The following is a 19,851-nucleotide window of genomic DNA, read 5'->3' on the forward strand; positions in this document are numbered from 1 at the left end:
TGTCATCGTAGACAGAGATACTAATGTCAGTACATTGGGTCACTGGTTTACTAAACTGGGAGGGGGTTCATAGAAATAGAAGCTATTCATTTCTCAGTTAAGGTTCAATTTCGAAAACAAGAAGCAGACCTACATTAAGTCACCTACACAAGCATCAGCACTACGCATTAAACTCAGCTGAGTCACATATAAAGATGTATTGTAAAGGAATGATTACTGTACAGAATCAAGCCTCGATATCGATACCACTGCTGTATGCATAACACAGTCATAAAGACTGAGGAAAAGAAAAACTGCCTTAAAAACATAAACCCGCTTTGAAAGGTGCTACCTGTTGAATGCTGACCAATAAGTAGTATTTTATGTAACAGAAAGCCTCAGATACCTCTAAGATGAAAAATCTTGCCTGGCTGGCAAAGGAGGAGTAGGATCTGGTCGTACCCAGAAAACATTCTGTGGAGATGCTGAGAGCTGAAGGATAAATGTGATGCAGATTTGAAACACAGCGGCAACAGTTCTCTATGGTTGATGACAGAGAACAGCAAAAGCCTGCTCTCCCCTGTCTGGCGAGAGCCGTGCCACCCCCAGTTACCTGTTCAGATTGTCAATGAAGTCCCGCACATCGCCAGGCAGAATGACCCGGTGCTCCCCCATGTCTCGGTAATTCCCAAGCACGCACACTGGAACGTGGGTTGGCACTTTAGGAAGCTCCCTCAGAATATAGTTAAATGTCCTTCACCAAAGGAGAGACAGACGCAGGCAAATGAGAGTGAACCGTCATTTTGTAAGCAGTTTCATGCACAAACCACAGGAAAAAAAACCCCACAAAATAAGAATTTAATCCAAAATCCTCTCAATGCTGTGGCCTCCCCCTTCCCCCTCACCCCTAATACATTAACCATAAATATGTCTGTATCATTCTTTATTCAAAGACAAGTTCAGTAATGCACCTCCACCGGAGACCTCGCACCTCTTGCTGCAGTCTTTCCCTCAGTCCAACAAAATTCTATGAGGTAAGCAAAAGAATTCCCCCACTTACACACTCTCACTGAACCATACCAAACCTGCTAAACACAAGCTTAAGTATAAAGGAGGAACTCATACCACCTCCTCTTTCAATTCTTGCTCCCACATGACTCTTCCCCTCCTCCTCATATATGCAAAATGAACAGCTCATTATCTCTACGTATTAATGCAGCCGAGGGCATCTAAATAATCCCTACTAACACCTGTCTTCCTGGGAATTTCTCTCTAGCTTTCCCTTTTCTCTTGTGGTCTGTACAGTGAGGCATAACATGTTCACCATACACTGCACCTGTGATAGTGCTAATTAACAAGCCCCAGACGGCAGTATATCAGAAACTGCAGTTCACTAGTCCACAGGGAGACCGCTTGTTTGAAACAAACCCAGGAGAGGAGTAGATTAAAAGACATCCCACAAGATAAAGCTATTATTTCAAGGGATACAAGCTTGCTTTGACTCATTAGGCTGGTTATCAGCACCAGGGGCCACGTGGGAATCAAGAGGTCTAGAAGGCACTTGTTTTCACCAAACGACTGAGAATCATGTGATGTGGTGCAGGCTGCTGAAGATGTCTTACCACTGTTTGGTGATGTCAAACATCATCACTACACCATTGCAATTTTTATACACGTCCAGAAACTCTGCATCCAGAGCCATTTCTGACTCTGCCTGAGGAAAAAAAAGGAAAACAAAAAGAGCAGTAAATAATTCAAATTCAGGCTCATGCAGAATACAGCTGATACAGAGCTGAACAGGCAAACTGCTGAAAGCAACAGCCACCGTAAGAACAATCTATGGAGTTCACACTGTCATCATTTAGAAAAGGTGCCTGATGGGTCACAGCTCCCAACGCCCACAGGACCAGGATGTGGATCACCTGGCAGCCTCTGAAAAAGAGAAACCACGACTCACAGGAAGTCCTGAAACGCACTCCTTCCTCTCTCCACTGTGACCCCAAATCCTGCATTAGCAAGGTAAGTCTGCATAAGCCACAAGACAGAGTGCAGAGAACTTGCCTCCTTCGTTCCATCTCTTTGCCAACACAAATACTGACTATATTTCTAATGCTTCTCATGCGTACAGCTAGGATGTATTTTCTACTGTTTTTCTTCCACGCAGAGTTCAAAGTATGTATCAGTAGTCAACTTGGTTTTCACTGCTTAAGCTCTGCACAAAATACAGCGCTGGTCACAACTGAACCTGCAAGGCTCCTGCTGCAGTTTGGTACCAACAGAACAACTCTTACTCATTTTCCACAAGTGCAAAATGTATACACAATTGCAAAGGAAGATGCAGCTGCCACAACTGCTCTCATAGAGGCCTTTTGCCATAAGAGGAGAATATTTTTTAAGAAAATCCTTCAGGTCTGATCACACAGATTGAGGAGGACTGCCACCCTCGGTGCCAGAAAACTCTTCACCGCTGCGACTCATCCCCATAACTGAGTGCTCAGCAATCTGTGTATCAGTAACAGCAGATTTTGCATCAATTTCTAGTGGTTTTCAAGAGGTTACTGAGCAAGTACAAGAATTCTGCCCATGCACTGCACTCCAAAATGCAATGACATACAAAGAGTTTAATTCCTCCTGTTCAAGACAGAGATCATGCAGTAGAGATCATGCAATCAAGTGCCTTTAAACTGACTTTTCCTGAGGATAAAACAGTACAGCTTTTGAAAGAGATACTACAGAAATGAGCTGGCAGCCCAAATGCAGTTTGGGGAATGTGAGATTACGTTCTCCCATATGGCACTTTGTTCTACAGCAGCAGATCCAAAGGACACACATTTGTGCAGGAGCCTTGAGGAAGCCACTGTTTACCTTTACACGCTAGTGGCACTTCTATTGCCCCTGCCTCCTCTACATTTCAAAGGGTGTTAAAAGGTAATTGCTAGACCAGTTTTAAGGAGCAGGAAAGGTGGCATTCAGCCATTTCTTCATTTTTCTCAGGAAGCCCATTTCAAAAGGACTTCCTGACACTCGCTGTGTGCAAACAGGTACGAAGCTACAGAGTAAACAGTTGGGGTGGGGTCGCTCCCAAAAGACAAACAGCAAAGAGCAGGAAAGACGTGGTAGGGGCACAAACAGGGATAAAAAGCACAGGCAAAAGAGTGTGAAGAGCCTCAGGGATCACACTGTCCCTTTTTCACCCTCTGGGCCAGCCTTACAGTAGAAACAAACGCAGAACTTACTCTCCATGGACCAAAGGTAGAAAAGAAGCCTCCTGCTAAGAGGCAGATATCAACATTCAAGGTGACTCACCTCCTGAGGGTCGTTTTCCAGTTTCAAACCATCTCCTCGTTTTTTGCATTTTCCTTAAAAAGAATTGTAAAAAACAAATGCATTACACTGAGAAGAGAACTCCAAGATGAATCTGTGAATCCTTGGGCAGGACCACAGCATTTGGAACACGGCCTTAAAGCAGATCTAAGTTCTACTGTAAGCCTTGGGAAAGGGAGGGGGTGGGACAGGCATGCATTGCAAAAGAAAACCAGACACTCTGTCCAAGGCTATCAGCTAGTCTAGTTCAAAGATGAATAGGAAGGAAGTCTGCAGTGGCTTAAACCACACTCTTCACAACATAAAATCCCAATGACTCAATATCTGTTTTGGCATATTCTCCAACCACAAAGTGAGGTGCTCGGTCATACTTCTTGCGCTAGTGTCGAAGAAGCAAAAGATCATAGGCCTATTAGAACTGAGCTGCACAATCACCATACACATCCTTCCGAGAGACGCTGTGACGCTGCTGTGCTATAGCACTGACCTGAGGCAAGCAGTCTGGGAAATAAATGGGATCTCAGATCCCATTCGGTGCTTGGGGCTGCCTTGTGACACACACACAAGAATAAGCTAGAGGATAGCTAAAGTTCCCATCAACCTTATAGGAAAGTGTAAAAGGCAAGAGACTACACAACTGGAGAAGACACTAAGAAACTAGTATAAAGACTTCTACCATCTCACAGCCATAATCCCTGTGGATTGTTGGAGAGAAATCTTTACGTTTCTCTCCAACTCACCTGATTTTGCTAAGGTACATGCAAAAATGCAGCTGTTATTCTTAAAGGTGAGATCCTCTATGACTTCCCTCTTTTCTTACAGCCTCTGTAAGCTCCGATTAAGTTCACAGACTGACAAAGTACCACTGGCATTTCAGAATCACAGAGTTGGAAGGGGCCTTAAAGACCATCCAGTTCCAACAACCTACCATAGACAGGGACACCAACCACCGGATCAGGTTACCCAAAGCCACATCCATTCTGGCCTTGAACAGCTCCAGGGATGGAGAGACAGAAGATCTATGGCTTCTCTGGGCAATCTGCCCCAGTGCCTCACCACCATCATTGTGAAGAATTTCTTCCTTATATCTAATCTAAACCTACCCTCTTTTAGTTTAAAGTCATTACTCCTTGACTTATCACTACTTGTCCCTGTAAAACGATCCTCTACAGCTTCCTCCTAGGATCCCTTTAGGAACTGGAAGGTTCCTAAAGGTTCCCAGAACTTTTGCCGCCTCAGGCTGAACAACCCCAGCTCTCTCAGCCTTGTCTCCATAGCAGAGGTGCTCCAGTCCTCTGAGCATCCTCACAGCATCCTCCAGACTCACTCCAACAGCTCCACATCTTTCTTGCGCTGGGGGCCCAGAGCTGAAGCAGCACTGCAGGTTGAATCTCACAAGGGCAGAGCAGAGGGGGACAATCACCTCCCTTGCCCTGCTGGCTGTGCTGCCAATACAGTACCAGTACAGACCCCTGAGGAATACCACTCATTCTTGGTCCCCACACGACATCAAGCTGGTGACCACACCTCTTTGGGTGCAACCATCCAGCCAATCCTTTACTCACTGAGTGGTCTGTCCATCCATCACATCCCTGTCTCTTTAGAGACAAGGATATTGTGCAAGGCAGTGCCAAATGCTCTGCTCAAGTCAAGGTAGATGATGTCAGTTGCTCTCCCCTTATCCACCAGTGCTGTAATCCCATTGTGGAAGGCCACCAAATTTCTCAGGCACAATCTGCCTTTAGTGAAGCCACGCTTGATGTCACCAACCACCTCTCTCTTTTCCATGTACCTTAGCACAGTTTCCAGGAGGATCTGCTCCATGGCCGCATGATCCAGCACAGAGGTGAGACTGACTGGTCTGTAGCTCCTCAAGTCTTCCTTTTTTTCCTTTTTTAATATGGAGGTTGTGTTTCCCATTTTACAGTCCCTGGGAACTTCATCTGACAGCCACAACTTCTCAAATATGATGGACAGTGCCCTAGCCATTTCATCTACCAGTTCCCTTGGAACCTTTGTATGCCTCTCGGCAGGTCCCATGGATTTGTGCACCTTCAGAACCCTTAACTGGTCTTGAACCTTATATTTTCCTACAGCAGGCAGTTCTTTGCTCTCCTAGTCCCTGCCTTTGCCTTCTGTGACTTGGGCAGCATGTCTACAGCACTTCTGGTGAAGACTGAGATAAAAAAGTTGCTGAGTACCCCAGCCTTCTCTATCTCTGGGTAAACAGGTCTCCCATTTCCTTCCAGAGAGGGCCCGCATTTTTTCTAGTCCTCCTTTATCACTAACATACCTATAGAAGCTTTTAGCTTCCCAGATCTGATCCCTGGCTGCTTGGACAATCTTTCCATATTCCTCACAGGCTACCTGTCCTTGCTTCCATACTCTTTAGGCTTCCTTTTGTGTTTGAGTTTGGCCAGGAGCTCCATGTTCATCCATGCAGACCTCCTCATATTTTTTGCCCAGCTTCCTCTTTGATGGGAAGCATCACCCTCAGCATAAGGGAGGTGATCCCTCAATACTAATCAAATTCCTTGGGGCCCACTTCTTCCCTCCAGGAATGTATCCCATGGTAATCTACCAAGCAGATCTCTTAAGAGAACAAAGGCTGCTCTCCTAAAGTCCAGGGTACTGAGCCGGCTGTGCATCCTCCTCAATCCTGACTGCATGCCTTGACTTTGCATCACCAGAAAACAAGTCAGGGTTTTAAACTTAAAGCTTCCTGACAATGTTGCATTAACATCAGTTACACTGCAATCACAGAATGATAGAATTAGCAAAGTTGGAAAAGACCTACAAGATCATCCAGTCCAACCATCCACCTACCACCAATAACCCCACTAAACCATGTCTCTCAACACAACATCTAAACATTTCTTGAACACATTTCCAAACCTTAGAGCCCAGGACCACTGTGGGCAGAGAAGGTAACACCATGTACCAGTAACTAGTATCAGCAAAGCGGCCATCAGCTATCATCATTTTCCAGTGCAGGCACTCATCATCACCTGCTGCCAGAAATTCTAGTATGCAAAAGCACACGTTTTTTCACCTAGTGCTGAAGAATTGTAGCGTGGACATACCATGAACAAATCTGTCCGTGCCCCTAGGTATTGTTTAAACTCTAGTTACGTACAGCAGTTTCCAGAGTTTTATCAAATGAACAGCAGTGAGCAGTAAACAACTCTGCAAGGTCTAGAGCTGTGCTTTACAGATGTCAAATATCTTCCAGATGTTATGGAGAGCAATTACTCCTAAATCAACTTTGTTCCAGTCTAAACAGTGGTGAGATAACCAAATAATAATGGCACTGCAGAAACTTGGAATTCTTTCTCATAATTCCTAGAAATTCACTCTGTCACTGACAATGCAATATGTTTGGCAGCTCAGATGTGCCCACAAAACACTCCCGTTGACTCTTCTAAGAGTCTGCAACAGGGGACAAAACCAGCTGATGAACATCAAGTGACTACTTGTGAAATTAGTGGCTCTGCCCATGACGATGGGGAAAACAAAGTGTTTCACTTTTCTGGCATGCAGGTCAAGGTTACTTATGAAATACAAAGTTATTTCTTAAAGTTTTAATTCTGTAGTGCTTCCCTACTTAAACTCAAATGAAGAAAAATTGCATTAGAGAAACCACCCATCCAACACTCTTACTATTATAGGAAATGTGCACAGATATCAGACACATCCCCTGTGAATTAAGCCTTAGGCTGCTGAAAGCAAAGTTGGCTGGCAGTGCTAACTGAGAAATTTGCTACACTTCTCTTGCACAACTTTGCTGGTTACATTTGGCAAATGTCTGTCAACTGTACCACCTGTTAGCTGCCAAGCAATTAGTGTCAGCTAAGAAAACAAGAGTTTGTGGCATCTTCTGAATGGAACATTCAGCAGGCCTTGCAAACCAGCTCTGTAAGTGTTACAGGATACAGAAGCAGTTTCAACACCTTGACAGCACATCTGGCAGATGCTTCTGTATATCACTGCAAAACGTAGACATTTCCAAAATATTTGCAGCCCCAGTGTCATTTACTCTGTCATCTGAAAACAGTAGAAATATTAATCTTTCTCCATTCTTGCAATTCATCTCTCTCAATGCACTCTGATTTTACCCAGTGCAACTGAAGTTGTGGGATGTCTAGGTTGCACATACCTTCTCCCATATGAATTAATTTCAAGTCAGTGGAAATAACATGGCTGTTCTGAATGTCAAAACAACACTATTTCTCTAATTACTGCTACATTTTGCTGGCCTGAATTTCTAATGATAAAACAGAAACCCAAGTAACTACAAGCACTCATCCAAAACTCTACACAGTTCACAAACATCTCGTCCTGACCAACCAAGTTGTCTTTCTAACTTGGACATATTTACAACTGGTGCATGAGACGGAATAGGACTTGCACACCTCTCCCCACTGATGGCTTTAAGTGCGTACTAAGAGGAATGAGTAACACTCTGATGTGATGCTCCCCATGGCTACAAAGGAGGTCATCTACAGGAGTAACAGCTGAAAAGCGCATGTGTGTACATGTTCATGCACAGTGTCTATTTTTGGAACAAAAACTACAAAATGAATCAGATAAAGACACGATACATGTAGTGAAAAGGTGCACCTCAGGCTGTAAAGGCAAGTGTGCAAAGATAACTGTGATTACACAAACAACGTCCTGCATTTAAGGTTGCAGTGATGTGTGATCCAGGAGCCTCGATTAGAAAACAAAGGTGAAACACAGAACCAAATAACCTCCTAGCAATGCCCCAAGGACTACAGGACAGTTCCTCTGGACACCAGAAGACAAGATTCATGGCCAGCACCTGACAGCCTCTGCACACCATCACATGTGTTGCAGGATAGCAAGGATTCAGTTAAGCTTGCTAGCAAATGCTGTCCACAATCTGAGAGACATGCTTCTGCACATCATACCAAACCACACATTTCTAAACTGTTTGTCTCCCTAGTGTTATCTAGCTTTTGATGTTGGAAGATAACAGAAGTATTCATTCTGATCTTCCCCGATTCTTACAACAAATCTCTGGGAGGGAGAAGAGTGATGGGAATGGAAATAAATCTGCAATACAGCAGAAAGGGTTTATGCTATTCCAGGGGCCACAGAAAAACAATGTATTGACTTGATCCCTTCAGTTTGTGTATGAAAAAGATGCTGGCAAAAGATCGGAGATCACCTGAATTTCAAGCAGCTTCTTTGCATTCAGGATCTGTTGCAGCTCCACGACCTGCAGCAGTTACACAACATACTGCAGAGCCAGAAAGATGAGTCAGGACTGTGACTTCTGATGGATCTCTCTTCTATGTTCTTTTAGATCAAGGGCAGCAAAGGAGGTTGTACTTAGTACACTATTAGATAAAATTCAATACAATCCATAGCTGGGGGCAAGCTTTACTTGCTAAGAGTTTTTAAACAAACGGCATCATTACACAAAGAAGCACTCTGAGCAGGCCCAAGGAGAACCCAGCAGGCTGCAGATAAGGCCACTCCAGTGAGTCTGGACATAAAAAAGTATTCCAGAGAGTCAAGAAAAGGGTAAGAGGAGCAGCACAGTGTAACAGTTTCCATTCCATCCAGCTCCCATTAACTAACCTGCCTCACAGGCTCCAAGCTTTCCCAACAACCCTTTTCCCCTTATTTCCAAATTAACATCTTTATGCTAAACAAATGGCACCGATTCACCACTCATCAGTCAGGCAGGGCCAACAATGCTGCTTCCTGTCTTCCTAACACAGTCTGGAGAGCACAGTCCAAGCACACTGCTGAGCCAGCAGGGACAGGGAGGCATAATGCTGCTAAACACCAGGCGAAAAACAATTTAGTCAAACCACATTTTAACTCAGTGCAAAAATGTACACGAAGCTTTTCAGGGTGCAGATTACTGAGGTTTCCCATACTCTTCTGTGCATCTTCACACTGAGATAGAAAGAATAGCAGTGCTGCATGACAGAGAAATGGCTGAAGCTGCTTTAGAAGACTGAAGTTGAACACTGCACTCCATGGATACATCCTTTAGGCAGTAGCAACATACCCATATCAGGCTTTCAAAATGGGTTTTCTAAATTTAAACAGATGTCTCTTAGTTTTCTCCAACAAGGAACAATTGTTCCACAATGGGGAAACACTTGCTAAAGAAATTTATCCTGGAAAACAACGTACATCAAAGTGCACACTGGCAACATGCATTTCTGGCAGGTCCAAATCCAGCCTGATAAAAGCAGCGTTCTGCACAAATCTAAATGGGCACATTAGCCAGGATCTTGTAGGTAAGGGGAAAAAAAAGGGAGGAGGATCAGGTCTCATCAGCACTCAGATGCAGCAGCACTGGATACTTCACTACTCAAAGTCTACTGCCTAGACTGGTGCCATTCTCACCAAAAGCATCGCGCAGGAGGATTTTTTGTCCTAAGCATACAGAAGGAAGAACAAAAATGTCATGAAATAATGTTAACCTTAAAGATGATCAAGTTAATTTGCACATTTTCCTAAAGTTGCATTTATCAAGGATCTGCAATGCTATGGCAATGGGAAAGGATTTGAGTTTTTTTTAATTGTGGTAAAGTGAATTTTGACATGACACCCATCGAATACATTTATTTACATAAAAATACACATTCGTGGTCCATAAGTAGGGATCTCAACAGAATGAGTTTCATCTTGAATATAAAGTGGAGATAAAGCGTCCCTTCAGATTTCTAATACATGTTCCACTGCCAGAAATGAAGGCAGTATCAGAAGAGCTGTTAACAACATCTGCTCATATCAAATCCAACACATTTTGCCAAAAAAATGACAAGTCTCTAGTTTAGAAGATGACTGTGCTCAGAGAAGCTATTCACAGAAATGAATACTGGAACCACATGATTCCCAAATTAAATGTCTATCTATTCATACCAAAGTTGCAAGGCAAAGAGAAAACAGATGTTCTGCTCAAATTCTATCCCCGTGCATGTTATCCCAGAGTCTGAAAGTCAAACTGCAACCAGTCTGACTTCAGCTCTGACCTAAGCGGGGTTTTGTACACTGCATAAGATCTGAGTTTAAAACAATGAAAAGATAAAGTGCCCAGGATTTTCACCTGAAGTTACTGGTTCAAGTTTAACCTACAGGCTCCCTTATCTGAACCAGAGGTGCTAACTTACCATTTCATTTTTACTCTTTTACACATGATGTAGCTAATATGAAAGATTTACTTCCTCCCTTTCCTCCCTCTATTTTTGCCATCTTATTGTTTGGCATTAATGCTCATGTAAGCTGCTCACGTGGTATGCTGAAAGCAGCGTACATCAGATGCAGTTCAACAGAGGCAATGTGTCAATAGGCAAACCATAAAAGGTTATGTTTTACTCACTGTGGTCAACAAACTGGAGTGAGAGAAGCACACATACCTGAAGAGCATGAGAAGCTCACTTGCAAAGCTGCTTTCCTGGTCATACTTACACTTTAAGCTAAAAGCCTGTCTGGTACAAAACGCTTCTTAAAAGCCAGAACATGCATGTGGGGCTACGGAACGGGCCATTACAATCTGCATTCAAGCCCTCCACATATTCTAGCAACACAGTGAATGGCATTCAGATTGTGCCTTCCAGTATGTCTATCATTTACTTATTTAAGAAAATAGAACTTTGCATCCTGGCATAAACTGAAAACTATTGAAAAACATATTTATACATCTTATCGCTTTTGTTGGTAAGCACTTAGGAAAGATGGAAGGAATTGGCTTCTCTTCCATCCTTCCCTCCTGCATACGTTATTTGTAGCAGGTAACATTTTATCATTTACCAATATAACTTCTTTGTAAAAGCAGCTTGGCAAATATTTTATAAACAGAACATAGAACTCAGTAGCCGTCTAAAAGTACAAAGTAGAAAAGATGAACTTTACTATAAAGTTCAGAGAAGCTGAGTAACTCAGCAGGCTCTCATCCGTCGCACAGGACATGAAACTTAAATAAAAAAATACTTAAAATACTGGGTTTGATCTCAGGTTCAGATTGCAAACTGTGGGCTCTAGCACAGGAGACTCCTCTCTCTCTTCTATATTTTCCCAGGAAGTAATACCCAAGTAGCTGAATAAAATAAATACATGCCTTCTTTAAAAAAAAAAAAAGTAAATTGGCACACCTGAATTCCAGGTAAGTTCTTAATTAAAACTGGAAGAAAAAAAACACAACAAAAAACAATGAATCTCCAACAGAAAGGAACTTCTAAAGCTTACCTTTATCAACTACATCCCATACTTCAACTTTAACAATATCGTCAGTCGCTAAAAGCACAAAAAGAAAACAGTGTCAGCAAAAGGGTTTCAGCAAAATGAACACCCCCGGTCCCCCACCAGAGCCCAACCAAGAGCCCACAGCATCACAGGAACAGAGCAAAGCTGAAAGAAAAGCAGTAATGCTGGAGTGGAAAGAGAACCTACACATCACTGAATGAATGGCCGCTGTGGAAGGAACATGTTGTACTCCAGTACTGCCTTATCTAAAGAACTTCTTCAAGATTCTTAAGTATGTGATAGATTTCCTTCGCATTTATCACAGATTTAAAATGCATTATAAATACTTCACGGAGATTCTTTCCTTATCATACAGAGGTTCTCGTGCTCTTTCAGAAAATTTTGGAAAATGAAGTCTGGTCTAAAAGTAAGGTGTACAGCTGAAAAACAAGGGAACACACACATTTAGGGAAAAATCAATCCCACCAGTGACATTTTCATGTAAACATGACAAACACCGCAGGCAGTCCTGCAGCCACAGAAATCTATTATTCTCTCTGCATGTTTCAAGTCAAATTCTATGAAAAAGAAGCAATTTTGCCTCTTCATGAGCTACAAAATCGGTAAATAACAGGCAGCAAGGTAGATGTCAGCTGCTAAGAAGCTGAAACCTTGCTGAAGCAAGACAAAACTCTCACTGGAAAAATACTACAGCCAGTACTGACAGCTAGCAGGCAAACTTTCAGAGAGCACCAAGGATGGGCAGCTTTGCTTGGGTGTTTTTACTGCATCGGAACAAGCAGTCTGATCTTCACAAAGCTGTTCTGAGACACATCTGCTTTTTGGAGATGCTGTAGGGTATAAAGCAAAAGCTTGTATGTGGAGCAGCTCTGAGCATAAAGCAATGGAATGGGAAGATAATGTCTGAAAGCAGAAAATAATCTCTTAGCATGACATGAGAACTTAGCTAAGTGTCATTCTCAAACCAGGAAATATTTTCTCTCCAGAACTCACTGTTGGCTTAAATGCTTCAAAATGTTGTAAAGACAGGTTTTGAATAAAGAAAAAGCTTGATCCCCGGCTCCTGGAGAAATACCTCTTCTTCTGTTGATGCATAAAACAAAATCAGCCCATTTTCCCTTGCAGCAGCTCCCACTGATGTCCCCACCTGGCAGGAGCGGCACAGGGCAAGGAGACACGCCAGGACCGACAGCACTCGCATTCCTACGGCCCCTGCTCAGACCTGCACACCCCCCACATCTGTCCCACGTACTCCCACGAAGCACCACAGCTGGTACGGCTCAGGCCCAATGCTCCCCATCACCCACCAGCTGCAGCTGGTACCGGGATGTTGTTCCCAAGCTCCAGAAGCCCCCAGCTCCTTATCCTAACACCAAATGCACTCTCCTGGTGAGTAATTTCCCCAGTACTGACTTCCCGCTGAGCAGCAGCACTCCTAGACTGCTGAGGAGCTGAACTGCTTGCCCTGGAAAGATCTCTCTATGCCCTTTTATATGAGGGACAGTGCAGAGCTTTGCTAAGAAACTAACTACATGAGATCCTAAAAAACCACTTTCCGTGTGTTGGTTTTTTTTTTTTTTCTATTAGCATCAGTGCTCCTGTTCACCAGTAGCCAGTAAGTTCTTCCTCTTCATCACCATCTTCGTTCCTGATTATCCTGAGCACACAAGAGGTAATCACAGCACTGCTGTGCTGGCTTCCGTATGACTCACAGCAGCATGGGCAGCATCTCACCCTACCGGCTATGAAGCCACGTCGCAGCAAAAAGAGCACTACGGCATTGTTTTAATTCTATAACTTGGATCAAACCACTCAAACCCCTCTACTCAGTTGCTGTTTGGCTCAGTACTGTGTAGCCAGCGGCATATTAAGACATCGCTCACCCAGAAAATGGTGAAGAGGTAAGAATTGTAGAGTCACTAAGGTTGGAAAAGACCTCCAAGACCACCTAGCCCAACCATTTACCTAGCACCACCACTTCCCCTCTAAACACTAAAATGTTGCGGGAAGAGATTTCTACTGAGAATGTCAGCTCTTTTCAGCAAAGATATTTTCAACCTTCAGTAATTGGTTCAGAAACACTTTTGAAATCCACCTCCCCTTCCAAAAGACTACCAATTTCTAGCAAGCATTTTACCAGAACCTTTTCCTTCCTCCTTCTGGTTACAATCACTTTGAGAAGACTCAAACTGCAAGAAACCTCATTTAAAAATAAGAATCACTGCTTTATGGGTGGGATCATATTTACCCTCACGCAACTACGTGACTCACTTCTCACCCTTTGGATTGCAGAGCAGAGAATGCCACACACCGATCTATAAAGCACTCAAAGCACTGGAACAAAAGCATTCGCTACTTTTTTTTTTGTTCTGAGACAGCCAAAAGAAGAATAAAATTGATGATAACTATAAACTAAAAAAGCATGCATTAAAGTCAGAAATGTTAATTCCTTACATAGGTACAAAAATTTCCATAATAAAGACAACTGGCACTGAAAAGCAATTTGGTTTGTTCTGAGTAGGAAGAAATAACTTCAGTTCTACTCTTATTAATTCCTCCAGTATAACACTTCTGAAGATATGACAAGGTGATGTGTTCCCTACCTAAAAGGTAAATCTAATACCAAGCAATGTAAGAATCCTTGAATATGTGACAGCAATATAACTAACACCTGTAAATATTTGCTGCCAGCTACCTCATAATGTTTATTCAAGGTGACTTGAGAGCACGATCAAAGGAAAAACAAACTTCATTCTTCCTCTAGAGATTAACTCAGCAAACAGGGCAGTAATTAGATCTGAGGCCATTTCTCACATTGCCTGTGGTAGATGGAAGGTTTACTCATGAGGAAACGTACCTCACAACATTTGTAAAAAGGGAGTTATTTCTGCATTTTTTAAGGTCAGTGTAGAATTTCCTACTGGAGATTATTCATAAGGAAATAATAGTGCTTGATAAAGTGAAAGGAACACAAACGAAAACACTTCTCCCAGTAGCTCGGCAACATTTCGCCTTAAGAGAAGTGCACTGCCATACCTACACACTGCTCTCAAATGTAACTGGGAAGCTGTAGGAAAATATGTCACATAAACATTAGAGCTAAGCACTAGAAAAAACAAATGCACCTGTGATTACCAACTGACAGTAAAAGTCATCCCCACGTGTAGCTGCGTTCTTCCCTAGGGTCACATCCATGCTGAAATAGCCAGTGCTACGCCTCCACTCAGTGAAAGGAGACATTGTCCCTAAAATGTGCGGAAACACACGAGACCTGCAGATCTTTCTAAAGAAAGAACAGTCTTCAAACACCTTTTTGCATCTAACTGTTCACATACACAACAACAATTAGGCATAAATAAGCCTCTTAGAAATCAAAAGCTGCATTTACAAACACTGATTAGAGAAGAAAGAAAACCTAAGAGGTTTGACCTGTAATATTGGAGAAAGCCACGATTAACACTTAACAGTTAATTCAGTCTTAAGCTGAAAGGATGGACAACTGAAAAATGAATTAACCTGTGCCTTACTCTGGTCTGTCTGTTTGGACTGAGGCATTCAAGTTTGATTTTGGAGATAGTTTCCATCATTCAAATACCTTCTAAGCGCTACATCCATAGCCCAGAATGTGATGGTATTTTGAGAAGAGCAAGAGCATTCAGGGAGGGTGCCACAGCTCTAACACAACACGCCAGACGTTTCGCTGCAGATGGAGAGCACCACTGTGTGAACACTGCAGATGTCAACACCTTGTGAGAGCCGAGAGACAGAACTTCTGTGAGATGGTGCCAACACAAAGGCACCTAATGATGACGTGCAGAAGGTAACCAGCACGTTTCTGCAGCATGGCCACGCAGAGACTCCCTGAGAAAGAATCTAAAAACTTGTGACATCGAGCTTAGCTGATGTCAGATGAGAGAAAACCACTAGCTAGACTGAGCAAGGATCACCTTGCATCTCTCCCCTAACCAAGGCAATTCACAGCTCTCCACCCTTACCAATCTTTTCAACCTTTGTCAAGAGAAAGCTGGCTCAGGTGGAAGCCTGACTGCAGAAGGGCACGAGTGCCCCAGGACTGTGCTTACCTACACACTGCAAACACAATGGCAGTACCTGCTCACTCTCCTTGTGATGAAGCCTATGAAGCCAAGGGATTGGAAGCGCTGTGTCCCTAGGTGGCACATTGCCTGCCAACACACACTGGGGCTCCATGATCGTTAACAGAAGATTTGGGCATCATGGCATCATTCAAACACAGCTTTCATTGGTAAATTAGACAAAGCACTCAATTCAGTATTTACCCCAGCTGTAAGCTTGTTTCAGGCATAAGGAAGCAGAGCACATGCTTCGGCAATATTTGGTAATGACAAACTAAGTGCTGGCCTTTTTTTCTTTTTTTAAAAGCAAAATCAGTCTTACAGAGCAAGCTCATGCTGAGTCAGTAGTGCAGCCCACAAGGCTGCGGCGTTCTTTGTTCAGGAGCCTAAGAGCTGGACTTAATGCACTGCTTATGCAATTACTGTGCCTGCAGTGTCTTCTCCACGCTAGATCCAAGCTCTCAGAGCCACTTTATACTGCCGAAGCAGATGGGAAAAATCACGCCTCATCTCAAAAAACTCAAACAAGCACTTAAAAAAAAGCTACTTCTGTGCTTCAGTAACTCAGCCTGGAGTTATTAGTACTACAACCATTTTTAAAGCATCATCATCACCAGTTAGGGGATGCTCTTTACGTCTTAATCAGTGAAAGAGCAGTTTGCACCAAGCTTTTCACCTGCATGCAACACCAAGCAGGGTTAGCCTCAGAGACAGATTTTCATCATAAACCTGTTGTCATTAGCAAGTCAAGAACATCACACATATTTTTCAAAATCTTTTGGATCATGAATTAAATACCTTCCTTGAATTGCAACCACCAAAGGCTTATTTTTTAGCTCTTACAGCATGTACGTAGGTCACTCCAAAAGTAACGTCTCCTATTTATTTCCAAGGAAACTACAACAGATACAAAGAGCACAATAACACTGTTTGACAGAGCAAATTCTCAGCTACAAAATATTATTTTTCAACACAGTCACCACCGTTAGCTCTGCCTTTTTGCCAGCAATGAACAAGAACCTGCATGCCACTCTTGTAAAAATCTGCAACAGTGGAGGTGACCACTGTCACTGTGGCCACTACTGAAACGAGCCCTCACTCTGCTCTCATCCACTCCTTGGTCTCCATCAACGTGCACAAGCACAGATGAGTACGAGTGAGTGCCCTTTTTTCCACGTGGAGGAATTAAATTCCATCCCCTACTCTCATGTCAGGTGCCATTCTGCCAGAGTGCCCCTCTGCTGCTATCTGTCACCCAGCAACAACACATAACAGGATAGCGGTGCGAAGGTTCAGCCTCTGCTGCCATCCCACCAACATCTGCCTCTGGCATCGTGTGCCAACATCATAAAACAGGAGACAGTACTTTCAGAGCAGCCCTCGTCGTTTCTGCATACAGTGACTATAAACATGACAGAGAAACTGCGAATAAAAAATTAAAATACTAAATTAAAATAAGATAGCCTTCTTTATCTCCCAAGTAGACACGGAAGAAGCAAATAAGGCTGCAGTGCAATTTCCACCTCAAGGCACAGAGATGCACTGTGCCACAAACATCACTCCCTCCACCCTCTTTCCTCTTACTTTTATAATTCCAGTGGATGCTGGTGACTTGGATCTCCTGAGTTGGAATGTATTCCTCAATAAATTTCTTTCCCTGTAGTCGGTGCCAGAGTGTGGTTTTCCCAGTGTTCCTGTCCCCTCGGATAACAATTTTCACTGCAGAAAAGAGCAAGCAGATAAATAAAACTCATCAAAAACAAATGAAAGTACGCTATGAAAAGCATGTTAACTTTTTGCAAGCGTTATTCAGATGCAGTTTGCTCTCCCATATTACATGGGCATAATGGCTTCTGTTGGAAAACACGAGCCTCAATCATTACAATCAGTGCTCATTCAATGACTCACACCAGCTCAGCAAAAAGAACCAACGTGAAGATTGGAAATTCAGAACATGTATGAGAGCAACCAGCTGTGCTTCTGCTCCTTTCACCCCGCTGCCTTCTGCCCCACACAGCAAGCAGCGGGCAGGGAAACATGCATTCAAACCCATCCCAAAGAACGAAGGTCCCCTCATGAGGATGTTTTGAACAACAACGCATTGGCTGTCCTGCTGCCATTAACTGTACACAGCTTGCCAAAGCAAATTCTGTAGCACACAAGCTTCCCAGAGCCTGTCTTAACGTTACTTTGTTCTTTCTGAATATGGTATGTGTTGTTTTCTAAATCTTCTGTTGCATTATGGGATTCTTGTTTTATGTGGTAACCACAAGGCTATTGGGAGCCACAAGGTGACTTGCACAGGACCAGAATGTTTATGCTTGCGTTTGATCCCCAAGAGCCGCTATAATGCACTAGAAAATGGGCCACTCAGAGACATCTAATGGCAGATTCAGGTGATTAGCAATAGGTTGTGTATCACTGGCCAGGCAGGGAAATCGCAGACTGAAGGCTGCCTTCTGTTGTAACGTAGGAGTTATTGCAGTCAGTTCAGAGAAAAGCTAAGAGCAGCAGTGCCTGGTAGAACAGCCAGACACCACATCTGTGAAGGGCTCCGTGCTGCAGTTCTGCTGGGCAGCCGCTGTGGCTGTTCTACTCTCGGCCACTAAGAGGTATTCCTGTTTACTCTTTTACAAAGCTCCTTATTAAAACAGCAAAAGGGTCATAAAGGCACAAATTAACTTAGTATTTATAGGCTGCCTTCATTTGCAGGTACCAGACCATCTCTGCAGAGACAACAAACCATTTCCTATTGCCCTGTATGAGATCCCGTTTCCTACTTGCAGACGAGGAAACAATTAAAGCTGGATTGTCTTCATTTTCCTTAATGAATGCAGCAGGTCTGCAACGTAGGAAGAACAAGATCCTGTTTGTCCCCTTCAGAACCTGAAGGTCTTGAAACTCTCTCACTGGCTAGCTTAGAGAGACATTTTAAAAACCAGATTCCTTCACAAAATGCTGCAAGAGATACTGAAGCAGCAAGTGCTAGGGGATTAGCAGATCCTGCAGGGGTCAGGCTGCTCTCAGGGTGCAGCTTCAGGATCACTCCAGGATGACTCAGCTGCGAGCTCTTCTCCAGAAGGGGAAACCTCACCTCCCCCGGGTTCCCTGCTGCCAATACCATCACTCACGCAGCCGCTGCTGAGCTGCACCAAGAAACTGAACCAGCTGGAACTTTCCCTCATGTTACTCATTCTCAACATGCTCAGTTTTCTCCTCTAGCTCAAGCACCCCGTTGTGTGAGCAGGAGCAGTACATGGAGGCATTAATGTGGTGTGGCCTGAGGGGCAAGGAGATCCCCCGGCTGCCAGCAGCTCACGTTGAGATCAGCTGATGGAGCAGATGGCACCACGTGCTCCTGTTGGATGTGTCTACTGGCCCTTGTCAGCCTCTGCACTCTCTGAGTTGGGATCTCTTTCATCCTACATAATGCATTCATTTTCAGTGACTTCTTATTCCTGTAGGTAGGAAAATCCTTTACAAATCAAACAGGAAGGCGGCAGATCACATAAATAATTTTCAGCAAACCAGTATCAGTATTTGGGACTTTGGATGGGGCAGGTCTACCCAATGACAGACATCTGCAAGAGATGAAGAGCCGTGAGCTCAGTGTATAGGCAGCCAGGTACAGCAGTGCCTGGGCTGTGTGAACAAGAGCAGTCATTGGGGTGAGGTTAGTGCTGCTACCTGTGGGACACGCACTGTTGCTGCCCTACTTCGATTTCCAGTACTTAGTGCCAACAGCCACAGGTTTGTAGCAAAGACAGCAGAACTATCTGTAGGAAGAAAGGGTAGGGATGAGGAATAGATAAAAAAAAATGTGAGGAAAAGAGCAAAGGAGATCACATATCTTTCATATTGTCACTGCATGAGGAAAAGTGCAGGCATTTCCATTCTGGAGACAGGTAAATGGAAGCAGAGCCCCAAGAACAGGCCAACTCAGAACTGGACAGCAGGAATTCCCTGCACTTCTGAGGATGCTGATCAGCTGAGGAGCACAGACCCCCCAGCAAAGATCCCTGAACATCCCTGCTAATAATCCCATATCACAGCCTTATCCTCATTAAAGTGTTTGAGACTGGGACTACAAGGCTATTCAAACACCAAAACCTGGTGCTGCTTCCAGAAGTAGATGAGGTCTGCAGAAATGCTCAAACACAATTCCAGGGGGGAACTTGCCAGCGAGCAGCAAAGCAGGTGTGCC

General features: G+C 43.7%; 1 protein-coding gene across 2 annotated transcripts in view; it reads right to left on the reverse strand.

Annotated features, from left to right (window-relative positions):
- Window positions 1-19,851, reverse strand: part of RABL6 (RAB, member RAS oncogene family like 6) — a 52,721-nt gene that overhangs the window by 29,171 nt on the left and 3,699 nt on the right. Inside the window, exons 2-6 of one of the 2 annotated variants that reach the window (XM_021413633.1) lie at window positions 17,232-17,366; window positions 11,536-11,583; window positions 3,286-3,338; window positions 1,602-1,693; window positions 593-733 (exon numbers count right to left, since the gene is read on the reverse strand). In XM_021413633.1, the coding sequence (XP_021269308.1) occupies window positions 593-733; window positions 1,602-1,693; window positions 3,286-3,338; window positions 11,536-11,583; window positions 17,232-17,366 (469 nt within the window). The remainder of the gene's footprint in view (window positions 1-592; window positions 734-1,601; window positions 1,694-3,285; window positions 3,339-11,535; window positions 11,584-17,231; window positions 17,367-19,851) is intronic. The other variant, XM_021413634.1, reaches the window with a different exon arrangement.

The sequence above is a fragment of the Numida meleagris genome, chromosome 16, assembly GCF_002078875.1.
Source record: "Numida meleagris isolate 19003 breed g44 Domestic line chromosome 16, NumMel1.0, whole genome shotgun sequence".
NCBI classification, from domain to species: Eukaryota; Metazoa; Chordata; class Aves; order Galliformes; family Numididae; genus Numida; species Numida meleagris.